Source organism: Podarcis vaucheri (genome assembly GCF_965113315.1).
Source record: "Podarcis vaucheri genome assembly, chromosome: 2".
NCBI lineage: Eukaryota > Metazoa > Chordata > Lepidosauria > Squamata > Lacertidae > Podarcis > Podarcis vaucheri.
Window position 1 is genome coordinate 57709179 of NC_138760.1, and position 17258 is coordinate 57726436.

The 17258-nt window shown below is 41.9% G+C and overlaps 1 protein-coding gene across 3 annotated transcripts; it reads right to left on the minus strand.

Moving 5' to 3' along the window:
* Positions 1 to 8226: 8226 nt before the first annotated feature.
* DRD1 (dopamine receptor D1) lies at positions 8227 to 14118 on the minus strand. Of its 3 annotated transcripts, none has more exons than XM_082212280.1 (3): positions 13986 to 14118; positions 12383 to 13289; positions 8227 to 12273 (listed from the first exon to the last, which is right to left on the minus strand). In XM_082212280.1, the coding sequence occupies exon 3, from the start codon at positions 11624 to 11626 to the stop codon at positions 10268 to 10270; it is 1359 nt and encodes a 452-aa protein (XP_082068406.1). In that variant the 5' UTR covers positions 11627 to 12273; positions 12383 to 13289; positions 13986 to 14118; the 3' UTR covers positions 8227 to 10267. The 3 variants fall into 3 exon arrangements, with proteins under 3 accessions (XP_082068406.1, XP_082068407.1, XP_082068408.1); XM_082212281.1 differs by having other exon boundaries at positions 14073 to 14113; XM_082212282.1 differs by lacking the exon at positions 13986 to 14118 and adding an exon at positions 13781 to 13886.
* Between the last annotated feature and the right edge of the window lie 3140 nt (positions 14119 to 17258).

Consider the following 17258-nt stretch of genomic DNA (forward strand, 5'->3'; position numbering starts at 1 on the left):
CAAATAGGTACAAAAGCGAATAAAAGAGTGGAAGATAGGGGGTTTACCACCAGCGCAACCATAAAATAGCTACTTTTTCATTGAAATACAAACCTCATGAAAATGCAGCTATAGTTTAAGGTAAAGTGGCAACATCATAGAAACTTGCCAGTGACATTCCTACTCAAACATCCATGGATTCCAAAAAGATACTCCAGAATGGAAAAATTGTAAACTGAAACTGATTCATGTTTTTGTTGTTGTTTGTTTGGTTGGTTGGTTTTTTGCATATCTGTCAGCTATTCAAGAGACTACCCAAAATTTGGCTCTGATAGTTACAAAGAAAATGCAAAGACCCTAAAAATAAATACATAAGGTTATTTTCTGAACTGAGATACGATGATGTAAAATCGTCACTAGCTTATGATGTCACATTTCAATTCCATCACAAGTGAACCCATATTCACCCTATCATCTGTTCCAACTCCATGCTGTCCTGAAAAAACTCCCACACAGTGTGTGTGCCCTGAATGTTGCTCTCTTTTTTGTCCATTTGTTTGTTTTATTACTATTTGTTGTTCTTTTCCCCCTGCCTGCTGTGCATTGCTCCAAAACTGGGACAAGAGTTCCACAGCCCCACTGGCAGAGTGCATCATTAAAAATATATAGTCTGTGTATTTAAACCAGGGGAAAGGATGGCTTCTGGCAATATTAGTGGCCTGATTTCAGTTCTCTAAATGAATAAAAGCAACCACGAGAAAAACCTATGCTCTCCTTTGTCAGCATCAGGACAGGAGACTCCAGTAAATATGGGAATGATCTGCTCTTGTATTTTAAGCAGCACCTTTGCACAGGGATCTTATTCTCTCCTACATATGCAGCATTCCCCCCCCCCCCAGCTCTTGCCATGTGTCTCCACATTCCTGTATCAGAGCCTTTCCTCACACAGTGGATTCCCTTTGCAAAGTCATGAAGGGACCTTTGCAGTCTAAGATGGCCACTTATACAACAGCATGAATTTTGCATACGCTGGTCCCTATGCATAGAAGCACATTTTAATATGATTATAAATTAAGTAGAAGTTATTGTAATTATTAATTATTAAATTCCTATGCCACCCTTCATCCGAGGATCACGGGTCAGAAATGCTGTATATCTCACTATGGTGGGGAAGATTGTGTGTGCCTGTTATCACGGGGCAAACTGTTGATGGGCTCCTGCTCTCCCTTCCTAGGCTTCTTTCCTTCTCTCTAAACTCTTGGACCAGACAGCCTTTCAAATACAGGATGCCTCAAAACAGGGATCATGTCCACTCTGAAATAGTAGGACACATGGACACCCTCCTTTGGAGTTTCTGCAGCATGGCTTCCTCTTGGGCTAATGTCAGGAAAGCCCTCGAGAGGAGCCTGTACTATAGCTTCTTCCCAGACAAGCATTGCCCTTGTTTCTAAGAGGGTTGGTACTGAATGGAGCCTTCGGTCATGTTCTTGCCACATAATTTTTAGGGTGAGAATCCCTCTAAAAAGTAAGCACTCGATTCTCACAAAAGTTCAAGAACTTATGTATTTCTGCAGTCGGGAGATATTTGCCTTTCAGCTCTACCTTCTTAGTTCATCCCCCCCCCCTTTCCTTGTTCAGTAAAAGCAGGTGAAAAATCAGCTTTTAAAAGGATGGCTTTACTCTTCCTAACAGTTTCAAGTTAAACAGCTCTTCCTTCCCTTATCAGGAACCACCACAAGGTCATTCTGGCAGCTGTTGTTAAGGATTTTGTCTGGCTTTTTCCTCCCTGCATTTCCATTCTGGAGAGGGGTGGGGGATGAAGAGAGAGAGTTTCATCTATGGAATTTGTCGTTGTTTTACAGCTATCAAAAACACTGGATCACTTAGTAAAAAACAAAACAAAAAACAAAACTGATCTGATCTGACATCCCGAGTAAAGAGGCTTATTAATCCTGACCATTTTAAACAATGGTTAGGGAAAATCATAGTCTAGCCTCATTACATTACATTTAAGCATGCTAAATATGCCCTCCAGTTTCCCTATGGCGAGGCTTAAACAAAGTGCATCATATTTGACTCTTAGGATGTTGTGTTTCATTTGTTTTTAATCTAGGAAAATCACTGGGAACTGCACTACATATATTAAGTAACCTCTTCAGTTTATGTGCCAAACTTTAATTTGTGGGCTGTAATTTACAACTCCCTGGTTTAAATGAAGACCTGAATAAACAGACAATGCATCATGATGATTTTTAAGAGTAGTTTTTAGAAAAAGCAGAGCTGGGGTTTGTGAGGAATAATTGCACCATAAATATGTTATTGGCTCTTTAATAAGTGCATATTTGGATCAGGCAATAAATATTTTTTATAGCGTCAAGGAAGGCAACATTAGAGCAAGGTGATAAAATTCATTATATGTTAAGAGAGAGGTTGAGAGGAAATAGCAAGATATGCAGAATCATAAGATTGGCTAAGAACTGAGCAAATTGAGCCTAAATCATACGTTTACCCCCAGGACATGTCTAAGGACATAGGATGTAGTCACTTGGTTTAAGTTAAGGAGGGTTATGGTCTGGATGAATGACCACCTGGAAACCTCATGTATGCTGAAACATTAGAACAGCACTGCTGGGTCATAGTAAAGAATTATCTAGTTCAGCTTCCTTTTCTCACAATGGCTAACCAGAAGCCAATGGGAAGTCCAACCGTAGGACTTGAATGAACTATGGCTCACCCCACGTGGGATTCACAGCAACTGGTACTGAGAAACATTCTTCCTCCAACAACGGAAGGAGAACATGGAAGATAATATGCTATTTATATCTATCGCTAATAAATAATCTAAGGAGTCGTCACAGCCTTGTTCAAGTGAATCTTCCACTTCCTACCGTATTTTTCGCTCTATAACACGCACCCGACCATAACACGCACGTAGTTTTTAGAGGAGGAAAATCCGTAGGCATGCCACCCGTAGGCATTCCCTCCATAACACGCACAGACATTTCCCCTTACTTTCTAGGAGGAAAAAAGTGAGTGTTATGGTGCAAAAAATACGGTATCTCACGAAGAAATTGTTCCAATCTCCAATTTATTACCTTCTCGCTTTTAGCCACAAGATTAGAGAATGGTCCAAAAGCAAATTATAGGTATTGACTTGTTTTCTTACATTTATATCCCATCATTCTTTCGTCATGGAACCCAAGGTGCCATGCATGTTGTTCTCAGGGGGTTTCCCTGCCCATACCCAAACCTACTCAGCTTCAGCAAAGTGGTGGGCAATATGGCAATTTTGGTTTTTCTCAGTTTTTTCATCACATTACAAAGAAATGCAGAGAATAGGAAACACAAACTGCTCCAGTTTCTTGTTTTCTGCACTTTCAAGTAACCTTTGAAGTCGCTATTGCTTCCAAAGAACCAAAGAAGGGCATAACAATAAAAATAATAATAAATATACAACAGCTATAATAATTATCAATCTATTATTATTATTATTATTATTATTATTATTATTATTATTTCATTCATTCCACACAGATGTCCTCAAAGTGGCTCACAGTTAAGGCACAGCAATAGAAGATTGCTAATTTCATGAGTGGGAACTTGCCTAGCGTAGCCCTAACTATTGCCCTCAAACTATCAGCTATTGACCTTGTGTGTTATCTTTCCTTTACAAAAGCTGACCCTGTTTCTCGAAAAAGATTGAACCAAAACACTGCATTTGACTCCAGTCACATATATTCACATGATGAAGGCTGAATCCAAGGTTTGTTGCCATTCTTCTGCTTCCACTTGGAATCGCCTACGCTTAACACAGCTTCACCTGTCACAAGTGACGTTAAAGCTGGTTACTCACAGGCTGCTTTGCAGAATGGAAGAATGGCCAAGAGCCTTCTGGTCTTCAGAGGAGGGGTGACAGTTTGGCCGTGGCCCGTAAAATGGCATATCACAGCCAAAAAGCATTTCCTCCTCTGCTTTCTGGGGATGCAATAGCACTGCCAGTCATAAAATTAACACTAACCATCCACAAAGTGACTCCTGCTATTTTTATCACTGTAGACTACATGTTAATGAAGCAAAATACATTTTACTTTTTTTTCAAAAAAGAAAATAAATCAATTAGGCTCAACACAGCACATTGTGGTTATGGCCAGAAAAATATTCAGCGGTGGTTTATACCAGCCTCACTTGCTGGATGACTCTTGACATCCGTTCCTGCTTCTGAGATTCAACTGTTTCTTACTTAGCCCAAACAAGGAACCAAAACCATCCCTTAAAATGAAGCTGTGGGAGAGAGAAGGATTTTAGGTTTGGTTGGAAGGCAGCATTTAAAGATTCGAGGCAACCAGGCCAGGGAAGTTTCCCTCAAAACTCAGCTATGGGGCTGAAAAGTAAGCCAGGAAGGAGAAGAACCCCTTTTATTCTGTTTAAGCCAAGAGTCCTTCACTCCCTACAAGGAGTTTCATTTTCTCCATTTCTCATTTTTACATTTTTACATTCAAATCTCCACATTTTGCAGTGAACTTCATTTTTTTAAAAAAAAAAATCCTCTTGAAAATTTATCGGCATTTTAGTGCAACTTTCTCCTAACACACACATCTTTCTATGCAGCTTTGACTAATGTACTCGTTTCTACAAGCAATTTCCCCCAATATAATGTATTTCTGTGTGTAATATTTTCATTTTTATGTACTCTTTTCCCAAATATATGCAATTTTGTAAGCATCGTTTGGTTGAAGAAAATACCTGCAAATTTTGAATGGTGGTGGCATTTTGGAAAGTGCCAAGTTGACATATTCAGCTTTAAATATGGTACTGAAGCAAGTTTCTCCTCCATCCCTACTCCCTACTCAGCTCTGCAATTGTTCCCCCCATCTCCAACATCCAGCACGATAAGAAATAAAGTAGAACTTAAGAAGAACTTGCTAGATCAGGCCAATGACCCATGTAGTCCAGCATCTTGTTCTCACAGTAGCCAACCAGATGCCTATGGGAAGCCCCAAAGCAGGGCTTAAGCATTCTCCCTCCATGAGAACAGGCATTCAGAAGCATACTATCTCTAACAATTGAGGTAAAACATTGTCATCACTATTATATTTCTTAATTTCTTTATTCATTGAATTTATATCCTGCTGTTCATCGCACAGCGGTGGTGGGTCACATAATAAAATCAATGCACGCTATACATATCTATCATATCACACAAACGAAACTAAATTCCATACAAAATACCTAATTGTTTCTACAGCAACATAACCAGTACTGGCTGCCCCTGCTCAAAATCCCTCCCCACCAAAAGCCTGAGTAATGAGTTGAGTTTTCACTGGCACCTAAAACAGAGTAAAGAAAGTGCCAGTAACACTTGAGCTGGTGGGGGGAGAATTCCAAGACCAGGGTGCCACCACTGAGAAGGCCCTCTCTGAGGTAAGTGAGAAACATGCTTTACCTGGAGATGGTATAACAAGAAATACCTTGCCAGCCGGTTTTAAAGCCCTGGCAGGATGGCACAGAGATAGGTGTTCCTTCAGATAATTGAATCCCAAGTCATTTAGTGACTTATATGTCAATGTGGACACTTTGAATTGGGCTTTGTAGACTCTCTGGACTTGGTGTTGTGAGGTTCCTGCTGACTAAACCATTCCAATTTCTGGCAGCCATGTTCTGGACCTGCTGCAGCTACTGAATTGCAAATACTTGTCAAGAGCAGACCCATAAAGAGTGCTTGACAGTAATCTATTCTAGCCTATTGCTTGTTCGTTTTATTGATCAATTCCATTTATGAATCACTTCCCATAAAATATTTCATGGTAAAAACATTGGCAAATGTTTCATATATACAATAAAAAACAATTCCAGGGACTATATACAAACATTTTCAAATCCAATACAGAATGAAATAAAGGTCTTTGAGTGGTGCCCAAAAGATTAGGGACAGAAGACCGAGCCCTGCTGAATCAGACCAATGGTCCATCATCCTGTTCTCACAGTGGCTAACCAGATGTCTATGGGCAGCCTGCCAGCAGGATTTGAGCGCAACTCAATGGTATGCAGAAGTATACTGCTTCTGAGAGTGGAGGTAGAACATGGCAAAGTAGCCAGGCTCTTTCCCTTCATTAATGACTGAGCTGGTGACCCAGCCAAAGCTCAAGACCTCTAAAAGCCAGCCAGGAAATCCCACTGCTGTGTTATTATTTCCACAATATAATATCAGATATGGGTGCCAGACAGGTATCCTATTGTATGGTAAAAAATGACTGACTGCAGCAGGGCTGTGCCTGAACAAACTTGGTGCACTACCTTAGAGAGCAACCTCTTCTTCATACAGGTATTTAGTATGAAATCTGGACAGAGCTTATGTGATCTAAACTCTCCATCTGTAGGCCCCATCTGATCAGAAACTGTGGAAAGCAAGGTCCTGCCACACGTACAGAGCCTATGCACAAACAGGTCATACACGCATAAGCTCTGTTCACAAGTTAATCTCAAGACACATAGGGAAAGGACTACAAATAGGGTCCAGCCCAAGATATTTTGCTGCCTGAGGCAGAATACCAAATCCCCACCCAAGACTGGCCAAGTAAACTGGCTCCTGAGGCAGAAAATCCCACAATTGTATACCACCTCTGATACCATATTTATAGCCATCTAGCTAGTATTGCCTATAGTTAGGAGTAACAGGGAAAAGATGTTATTCACATTGTACACCGAGGAAAACTTGGGCTTGCTGCTCAGTAGGGGTGTGCAGGTAATCATCCTCTTGAAGAATCCCATACAGTACTGGCCAACCAGATGCCTGAGGAGCAAGCAGGGCTCACTCAGGACCAGCCCTACCATTAGGCAAAATCAACTGCCTGATTTTGGGTGTCATTAAAGGGTAACAAATGGTTATTGGTTTAATTTGTTATTACTGTATTTTAACTGTCAGGGAAAGGCACTAAAGACATAAGAACATAACAAAAACTACTAGATCAGATGAAAGGTCTATATCAAGTCCATCATTCTTTCCCAGCAACAGCCAACAAGATGGCTATGAGAAGTCCACATATACACAACAGCACTCTCCTACCCATGATCCCCAGTGACTGGTATTCGGAAGCACACTGTCTCTGATATGGAGTGAAATATATAGCCATCCTAACCAGCAGCCATGGGTAGCCTTATCCTCCATGGGCACGTCTAATCCCTTTTTAAAGATACCTTCAGCTAGTGGAAGCTGTTGTGATAGCAAACTTCTTAAGCCTACAGCCTCCATGACGATGACAACAAGGTTTTTGCAGGTTTCAACTAGTTCTCCCACTAACATCAAAGCAATGTTTCAAAGGACTCAAATATTCTTCAACAGCACTGATACGTCAGTGGTTAACAGAAGCACACAGCATTTCTCAATCCAACTCCAACAAAAGAAGACTCTCATGGGGAGGTCAGATTTGTCCATTGCTTGAGACACCTAAACTATACAACCAATCACATATTCAGAATGCCCTCTATGATTATGAATCTTGGAATTACAAGATTGACCCACTGGAAGATGAAATTCAGCATCCATTTAATTGGCATTGGCAATCAGGTTCTGAAAAATGAAGCCATTCTTGGTTATTCTCCACCTCTGAGATATTACAGACCAGAAACCACAAAATGGGAGAAGTTTCCAAGCAAAGAGATGAAGCAGTGGCTGAATTATAAACACTGGTGATGGCATAAAAGTGTGGACATCTTAAATGACCACCTTAAAGGTGTTTTTGTGCTTACTCTTTTGCTTATAGATATAATTGCAATAATAAATAACTGTGGGAGAAGAAACCACAAACAGCTCTTTCTGCCAAACCCATAGGGTTTCTTCTTATTTAGAACCTAGGAAATTGCCTTATACCAGGTCGGACCAATGGTCCATGTAGCTCAGTATTGTCCATACTGACTGACAGAAGCTCTCCAAAATTTCAGGTAGGGGTCTCTCCCCGCCCTACCTGGAAAAGCTGGGGACTGACCTTGGGACCTTGTGCATACAAAGGAGATCCTCTGCCACTATTCTCACACCATTTCAAGGAGGATAGAAATCAGTTCAATCTGAATTCAAGTTTCCACAGGCACCAAACAAATAAACATTTCAGTGGGATATGTTCCAATCTGACGCCGTCAGTTAAATGTCTCAATAGTTGTTGCAGCAAGAGGTTACAAAGGCAAAAAAGGAGGAAAGAGATTGTTATTCTTATTAAAAACACAATGACAAATAAAACACAATGATTTATCTAATAAACGTAATGTAAATTGCTTTATTTGACCTTATGTTCACAAAATAATTTTTATTATATGTATGAAAGCAGCTTACAGGCAATAAGAATTATGAAAACATTCACAATACTTAAATAACACAGACCTGATTCAGGGTGTATATTTTCATTAGGCTTCTAATTGATCTCTCCAAGTCCTCTTTTGCTGACTACACTTCGGGATGAATGCTATAATAAGGAGTATGTTTCTGCAAAAGTCTGGGTTTTCCTAACATTCTTCCCTTCCCCTCTCAAAAGGAACCCCCCAGATTATTCTCTTGGAATGTGTTTGTATGTCAATGCTGGTGTCTGTTGGTGGGATTGGCATCATCATTGTTTTTAGTTTATATCTTCAAGGGAATGTCGCAGGAATTTTGGTTTCTACATAGGTAGTCAAAAAGAAATATTGGGGAACTTGTGGGATAGTGGGGGATTTTGCTTCTCCATTCACTGTGTCGGCATCCAGAATAGGAATGAGGCACTATTTTCTACATGAGGGAAGCCAACCAAGACAGCTAAAATTTATATCGCAGTATCTCACTTCCGACAATCTGAATGGGTACAGTAGCAAATCGTGCAGCTTCAGATGACATCAACATTTATTTATCTCTTCATTTTTTATTACCAGTTTCATAAGAGCAAAGGAAACCTCAACAGGCCAGACCAGGGTGAGGGTGGGATGTTTCCCATGGTGGCCAAACAGATGCTTCCAAGAAGTCCATGTGCAAGGCCCAAGGGCAAGAGCCCTCCCTCGTGGTTCTTCAACAGCATCTGGTATTTATTTAGAGGTATACTGCCTCGGAAAATGGAGGCTCTAGCTGACATGGATAATAGCTATTGATAGATCTATTCTCCATTTCACTAGTTACATGGGAGGGGGAGTTCTCCGCCCCCCCCCAAGAAACAATAGTCAAAATCTGACATTAAAAAAAAAGTCCGAGAGGGGTGGTTTATCTTACAAAATGACAAATACCCACTGTTGGTTAACTAAGATGTTTTTCTTCTTAGCTCAATTCATCTTATAAGTTGTATTCATATATAAGGTGTACTATATACAGTTTCACATGCTGACGTTCAAGCAAAGTCAACATAACAGGAAATTCCAAAATAAATTTATGGCAATTTGTTTCATTTCTTATAAGGGCACAACTTTTGCATCTTGCCATTCAGTCAACTCTGGTCCTATATTTTTGGTACAGAAAGCCCCTCAAGAACACTGCATCATCACCATCACACAACTTTGTCGATTCTTCAGCTTCTCCTGTGTTTTGAACAACTACGTGTTACATAGTTATCCAGGCAAAGCTCACTTCCAAAATTGTTCCTTTGTTTGTTTTATAAAGTGCTGACTAGTAAACTGGTCAAAAATGCAGTGAATGAGACCCCAGAAATATCCCATTATTTAGACATATATAAAATAAGATAAATAAAGCTAGATTTCTTAACATATGAAAAAATAGCCATTTAAATAATAAATAAATAAAGCCAGTATTGACACATTGTCTTCCTACTATTAAAAATATTCCACTCTTGTTATAAGGCTCTATTGATGTTCAGAAATCATTTATAAAGGCATCCACCTAACCTGGCAAAAGTCACCAAACTTTACTTGCAACCTATGAACACTCAAATACAACTATGCAAGTCAAACAGGAACCTCATACTTAGCTTAATACATTTTGTTCATAAATAAAATTCATTAGCCTCCCCCCAGTTCTGTTTCTGCAAACATTTAACAAGCGGATTTTCCATTTCCTTCGCAGCTGTGCAGTATCTACAATTTAGATCTGTTTCAAATTCAGGATGAACAACATAGAACAATCTCTAAATACAATGTTATGCAAGTTGGAATTCTTTGTTTTAAATTGGATGCTTCTGTCAAACAGCAACTAACTGAGCTCTGGGCTTTTGTGTGATGGCTTTAAACTCTCGCGATAGGACACTTTCTTACAAAAGAAAAAGAGAGAGAAACACCTTACAAATCTTCCTTCTGCATTTTGATGGGCTGCTAGCTCTTTCACACCTCAGGTTTTATGCTGACCATTTTGTGTGATGGGGTTGATCTTTTCCAAAGAAACGTCAGCTTCAAAATCTAAGATACCTGATAGGGCTGGAGAAATTTTCTCCAACGTTTTAGACAGTTCCCCCTCCTCTTCCTTTTTTGCCATGTCGTCTTCCTCTGGGCATATAACAGCATGGGGGATCAGATAGACTAAATTGCATTCTTTGGGGCTGGACCCTCTGGGCTCAAGCTGACTGGAAAAGGCTATGCCCCCATTGTTGTTAATACTAACCGTCTCTATCGCATTGATGGAAGCGGGACAGAGTCTGTAGCACCCCAAGAGAGTAGAGAATGCCTTGCGGAAGTCTGCGTTGAAGGCATAGATGATGGGGTTCAGCGAAGAGTTGGCCCATCCGAACCAAACAAAGACGTCAAAAGTGGCAGAACTAATACAAAATGGTTCTGCTCCCTTGGACTGCATGGTGGGCTCACAGAAGGGCACCATGCAGTTCAATATGAAAAAGGGTAGCCAGCAGCACACAAACACCCCCATGATCACCGACAAAGTCTTCAAGACTTTAGTTTCTCTCTTGAAGGACATTTTGAAGGAACTTTCTGGCTGCTGGCAATCCATGCTGCTTCCATTGCCGGCGGGGGTTTGGCAGTTTTTGGCGTGCACGGCTGCTCTTTCCAAGGCGGAAATGCGCCTGATTTGCTTCTGAGCAATCCTGTATATCCTCGTATAGGTGACTATCATGATGGCCACTGGGATGTAGAAGCTGATGAGGGAGGAAGAGATGGCGTACATCCTGTTTAAGCTGGAGTCGCAGTTGTCCATAGCTACCCCTTGGAAAGTGGAGTTCAGGTCTAAGAAGCTGGTGGTTTTAGCCTTGTGCCAGTTCAGCTGCACTGGGATGAAGGAGATCAGCACAGACAAAGTCCATGCCACACTGATCATAATGAAGGCTGCCCTTGGGGTCATTTTCCTCTCATACCTAAATGGGCTGGAGATGGCCCAATATCTGTCCACACTGATGACACACAGGTTTAAGATGGAGGCTGTGGAACACATGATATCAAATGCCACCCAAATATTACAGAAGGACCCAAAAGGCCAGAATCCAGCTATCTCCGCCACGGCTTTCCAAGGCATGACCAAGACGGCTACTAACAAGTCTGAGACTGCCAGAGAGATCACAAAGAAGTTGGTCACCTTGGACCTCAGGTGGCGGAACCTGATGACCGCAGCACAGACCAGTGTGTTCCCTAGGAGCGTGGAAAGAATCAGCAAGGAAAGGAAGCAGCCGGTGAGGATCCGAAAGCAGGAATCCCTTTTCACAAGCATCCCTTCCCCGTCCATAGTGGTGTTGTTCCAAATCATGTTTCCTCCCAAGGCAAGATCATATCATGGGGGCTTGCGATGACATCAGCTCATGTCCTTGCAGAGCTTGCAAAAGAGACATCAGGTGTCCATTAATTACTCACCACCAGGCAGACCCCCACTAAGGATTGTGCTAAAGTCTCTTCGCTCTCGGGAGGGATCCCATCATCCTTAGGAATCTCATTAAGAAACATCAGGCATTCTGTGGCAAGTATCTGAAACTGACTGTCACAGTCATGGTTTTCCCCCTCCAGTAATCCTTCCTGAATTTCAGCCTAAAATGGAATACTCTTAAGCAGAACAGGCCAGTACAAAAATCCTCAGAGTCCTGTACAAATAAACTCAGCATCCCAGGGGCACAATCACTCTCCAGCCTACGTGGATTCTCCCTTAAATAGGCTATTGATTCAGTTTGTCCAGTGTCCATTTAACTAGCCCTTCAGCTTTATTGAAGCAGAACACATTAGGTGCTTTTGTTTCCGATTTAATTTTCCATCCCTTCCATTGGCGGGACATTTTTATATACATACTCTTTCAGACTTTGTCCCTTTCTGCTACCAAAATTTAAAATGTCAGTTCTGTCTTTACAAGTAGATTCAGAAATCAGCTCCTCATACTGTTCCACATTGTTTTTAAGATTCACAGTCCTAGAGGCAAAGAAAATAAATTTACATTTTAAGACATCCAATACCTAAGAGATCACAATTTATTTGTCTTTTTTAAAAAATAAAAAAGTAGAAATTTTCCAAGTCCTACCTTTTTGACTGTTGATGCTCTAGTGTTGTCCAGGGAAGAACATTTTCCTTTCTACTTTATTGAGAATTTGAATTGCATAGCAAAGCAAAAAAGACAACAATCGCAGCTGCCGGGCTGCATTGCATAAGGTATAATCTTCTGACGTTATGTAGGGTAGGCAGGTATGTGGACCTGCAGGTGTGCATTTTATTATTATTATTAGCAAAATCCACCAGCCCTAACTTTCGAGATCTCTCCTTCTAAATTAGTCTTCTGAGGATGTGGACGAGCTCCTTCCTTTTCAGCGCTCCCTTGCGATTCATGTGTAAACTCTGTGCATCACGTCAGTCCCCGTTTGGGTGCTCATCACCCAAGTCACGTTTTGTACATCCCGTCGAAGTGGCCCATCAGGATGAAATCATCCCAAGCAAAGGCACAATATTTCCAATTATCTGGCAAAGATCTGGGAAAAGTTCAGCTTGTCTTGTAGCCGTCATTGGACGAAGGGAGGGAGGGAAGGAAGGAGTAGGAAAAAGACCTGAGTGCAGATCTCTTTGGCCCTTGATGTAGTTTCCCAGCCACCGACTATTATGTGCAATTGGAGTTTGTGAAGAAGCTGAGGTCCTTCACTGTTGGGCGACTTTCTCTTGTTTCTCTGAGGAGCATCCACCTTCTCCCTACAGCTCAAGATTGTGGCATCCCAGAGATCAGATCATAGCCAGTCCCTCTCCCTTAAAAACACATCCAGGAACAGCAGCTTCCTCAGGGTCGTCTGTTCTCCACCTCCGGGTTTACATCTCTGATCCCAGGTGCGCTTTCTTCAGCATGCTGAGCCAGGGACCCTGACGCCACACGATCCTTCTTGCCCAGAGTGGCAAGCAGCAACATTGCCATGCAAGAAAAGATCTGTATATTCGAGGTTTCTTTCCTAAATCACAGAGGAGGGAAAGCCAAGCATGAGGCAGAGAAACTGACAAGCAGGAGCCCCTCAGATTGCCTGCCCTTAAAATTAAAGCAGCCTCCCCTGTAGAGAGCATGGAGGAAAACACAAAACTCTTTCCCCATACTCTCCAGGCAGCCACAACAGGAAGCACCGGGAGATTAATTACCCAAATATTCAGATTTTGAGCATGCTCTATTAATTTAAACTCTCCAATACTACATTGCTGTCAGGAGCACTATCTCACAATCATCCCAAAAGTCAAGGAGTGCTGATTTATCCTGACAGTAAATGGACATAGGTGACAAATTAAATTATTTTGGAATAGTCCATGAAAGTGCACACCAAGCGAGCCCCCGAGACCTAAGACTTGGGAGATGCCTGATTAGCAATGCCATTTGGCATACATATACACTTTTATATGTGACTGTGCACAGCCACACATGTCTATGAATATTGAAAGATAATCTAAAACATACCGAGCACAAAAGAATGTAGGCATTTCAATTCTCCTAAGTCACCCTCTGTATTTAAAACCAGAGCGCTATAGAAATAACAAGCAAACACCACAAATGAACTCTGCCGCCTTGCCACCAACCCCAGCTCCCACAAACGAAAACACACACATAATCCAAGCTGACACCAAGATCTGAAACTCATCTTTGCCCTCTGGCATGGACCTACCAACATAGAGAAGTCATTTATACCACCGTGCTGTGGCTGTTGCAGCGTGTAGTGGCTGTTGCTCCCAGATGAAAGATCAACGCTCACCTCATCTTTTTCCTGCTGGTTTATTTCTGGTCCTCCTTTCTCTCTCTCCCCAACCCCCCCACTATACATCACCACTTTCTCTTTGCAGTTCACTGTGTTCACGAACGTCCCATGTCACAGACTTCTGCGTGGGCCTGGCTCCCTCTTATGGCAGAAAAGAGAAGCACTTCCCCACATTAACAGATGCCATTATTTGTTATGTGTCCCTTATGTGTGGCTGTGTAATTGTGCAAGGAGGGGGTGTTGAGAGTCACGGGGAACACAACCCTTGTCCCTACTATATATAGTACATACAAATCCTAAAGCAGACCTGCAGCTAAATAGAAAATGTGTCTTTCTAAGCATAACTTCAGGCCTAATCATTCATTGCTTCAAAGGAGTAGTCTGGTATAGATGTGCCAGTTTCAACCACTTTTCCCCATTAAACAAAAAACAAAAAAACCCTAATTAATCATACAGTCAGGAGGCAAGCAGAAGAAGGAGACATTGCTCTCCCTTGCCCTGCATTCCTTACCAAAAAGCAGGAGGGATTAATTTTGCAGCTGCTCCTTTGCAAGCATGTTCTCTGAGAAGCTGTTTGCAAAGACGTGCCCTGCACCAGGCAGGAAAGTCGGGGTCCATTTCATGGGGTTTCCTGTCTTTCCTTCTTGCCTGATGCCTTGGCCCCTGGACATAGGCACTGACTCCTAGGGGCCAAAGCAGTTTTGGAGGCCCCAAATTTTTTAGGGGACTGGGCCCCCTCAATGTTTAAAGGACATTTGGCTCTGTCCCTGGCTCCTGGACATTACATCAGGCCCCCTCAAATAACTAAAGAAGATGGTGTCTCTGGCCCTGGGCCATCCAACCTGGCAAAGAAGGCAGATATCTCATTTAAATCCCTTACTGGTTGTCTATAGGCAAATTCTGGAAAGACTTGGAAAAGGCACCCTTATCAAATTGGCTTAAAGGAGTTTGACAATTGGCCCTAATAGGGAAATGGACCAAATAAATATGACTAGCTAAAAGAGAGGCACAAAGGCTCATTTGCAACTGCTTGATACCATTTTATTGATTACATGAACAAGAAAAGCAATCCTGAACCCTCACAGACATCCAGGCTGTTTTGGTCCTCCCCAGATGGTGGAGATCTGGTTCCAACAGCTACTCAGAAGTGATGTTCACTGGCTGGTCTTTGAGCCTAACCCTCTTCACAGAGGACTTCTGAGAACACAATGTGGCAGGATGGTATTTGCTACTTTGAAATATGATCAATGCACAAAAAAGTGATTGGTGCATGGCATGGAATGTATAACCACACTGACTAGGCACTTGTAGCCTTCATTCTCCCATGTGGAGGAAGCTAGGCTGGTCACCAAAAAAGCACTCAGATTTGAATAAAATGTGCATGTGTGCTAATTCATATGCATTGGCACCAATTTGGAAAGAGTGGCTCTAGATTCAAAAGAAATTCAAAACATTTCACCATAGAGAGGAGACTCCAGGCAAACAACAATAATTATCAGAGTTCAAGAAATTCCAGGGAGGCAAAAGACTCAGAAGGATGCTGACCAAGTGAGAGATGTGGCGCGAGAGCAGAGGGGCAGTTGCTAGGGATCAAAGGCTATTTCTGCACCAATATACGTACCTGCCTCCAGTGTCCTAGAGGTGCTCAATCGGCATGGAAGGAGAGCTTTTGAGCCACTGAGAAGAGGTCTCAGAGTGAAAGCAGTGAGACAGCCACTGAGGATTGACTCCTAGGGTCACTCTGGAGAAGGAATGTGGGGAGACCATAGAGGAGTTGTTCTGTATGCTCCAAAGCTAAACATTTAGGAACACTGAAAATGCACAGTGCTTCAGTTTCAAGAGAATGGTGTGCAAGTTCCGTTTCATACATTGGAACGTCAATGGAAACACAATGTAAGTCACTCCAAAAGCAGATATTGGAGCACTCCAACTCATTTGCCCATGAATGTGCACAGAAATAGTAGATCTAGCTCAAAGGCAACACACAGAGATCTGTGTTTGTTGTTGCAGTGCATCCCTTATTATGATTATTGTATGATTATAAGATTATTAAATAATGTTAGAAGCTTGTATAGTCTTAGATGGGAGAGGAGGTAGGAGGGGACATGTCAGCAGTGACTATCATGAAGTGACCCTGCATATTTGACTTTGCCACTACACTGCTGCCCAAAAGGGAGTGTGGACTGGGATTAATCCAAATAGCCAAATCAAGAGACCTGGGTGGAGCTGCATTTGGCAACTGGGCTTAAGGTTTCCTAACCCTGATCTATGGAGACAAGTTAAATAATGGGCAACAGTCATGGGAAGATGTAGAGAGGTTGAGAATTGACATGGTACTCCAATGTTTGTTGACTTATTTTTGTAACACGTTAAGAAAAGATTTTTAAAAATAGATACATAAATGGATAGATAAATGATAGATATTAAAAATCCATTTTGGTGCCAGTAGGCATATCTAAGCTTTAAAGAAACTTCAAAATGTTGAGGGGGGGGTTTCTTTCCAAACACTCCAGCATGAAGAAAGAACCTGTTTGCCCTTTTGTTTAATCTGCAAAGCTCTAAAGAAAGCGATGGATATGAAGAGTCTGACAACATAATGAAAGGCTTTTCAAACGTTGAGATTTTGTGAAAGCAAGATTTGTGATCAGCTCATTAGGATAATCGGTTTTCATTATTTGAAAGAAAACCCTGACACCCCACTGTGGTCAAGGTAGTTCAGAGAAATGTGATTGAAGAGTTTCCTAAAAGCTGAAATGGCAGTACACTCACTCTGATACAAGCGCGTGGATTGCACATCCTGATGTGCTTTTCTTGGAGGGAGTTGTTGCGTATTTAAATCACACTGCTTTAGGACTTCCGGGTCTGCCGTGGGCAATGGCACATGGCAGAGATTGCTCGCACTGAGTGACCTGCTTGCTGTGAGGAGACAGGAAGGTAGCGAGGGCAACACATCTTCTCTAAAAAAAGTCCAAAGGTTTTTAGTTCAGGTTCTGGAGTGTCCAGAGGCATCGGTAGATGTTCTCATGGAGTTCCTGAAGCTCCAGCAAGAGCTGTGGGAGGCTCTGAGATTGAGAACAGACACATGGCATGATCAAGACCCTACAGCAAGAAGCCTTGAGATCCGTCATTAAAGCGGCAACCTCTCTAAAAGAAAAGGATTTGGGACCAATCTGGATACGGTAA

Coding starts and splice junctions, on each gene's coding strand:
- DRD1 (XM_082212280.1), bottom strand. CDS start 11,626: ATGATTTGGAACAACACCACTATGGACGGGGAAGGGATGCTTGTGAAA.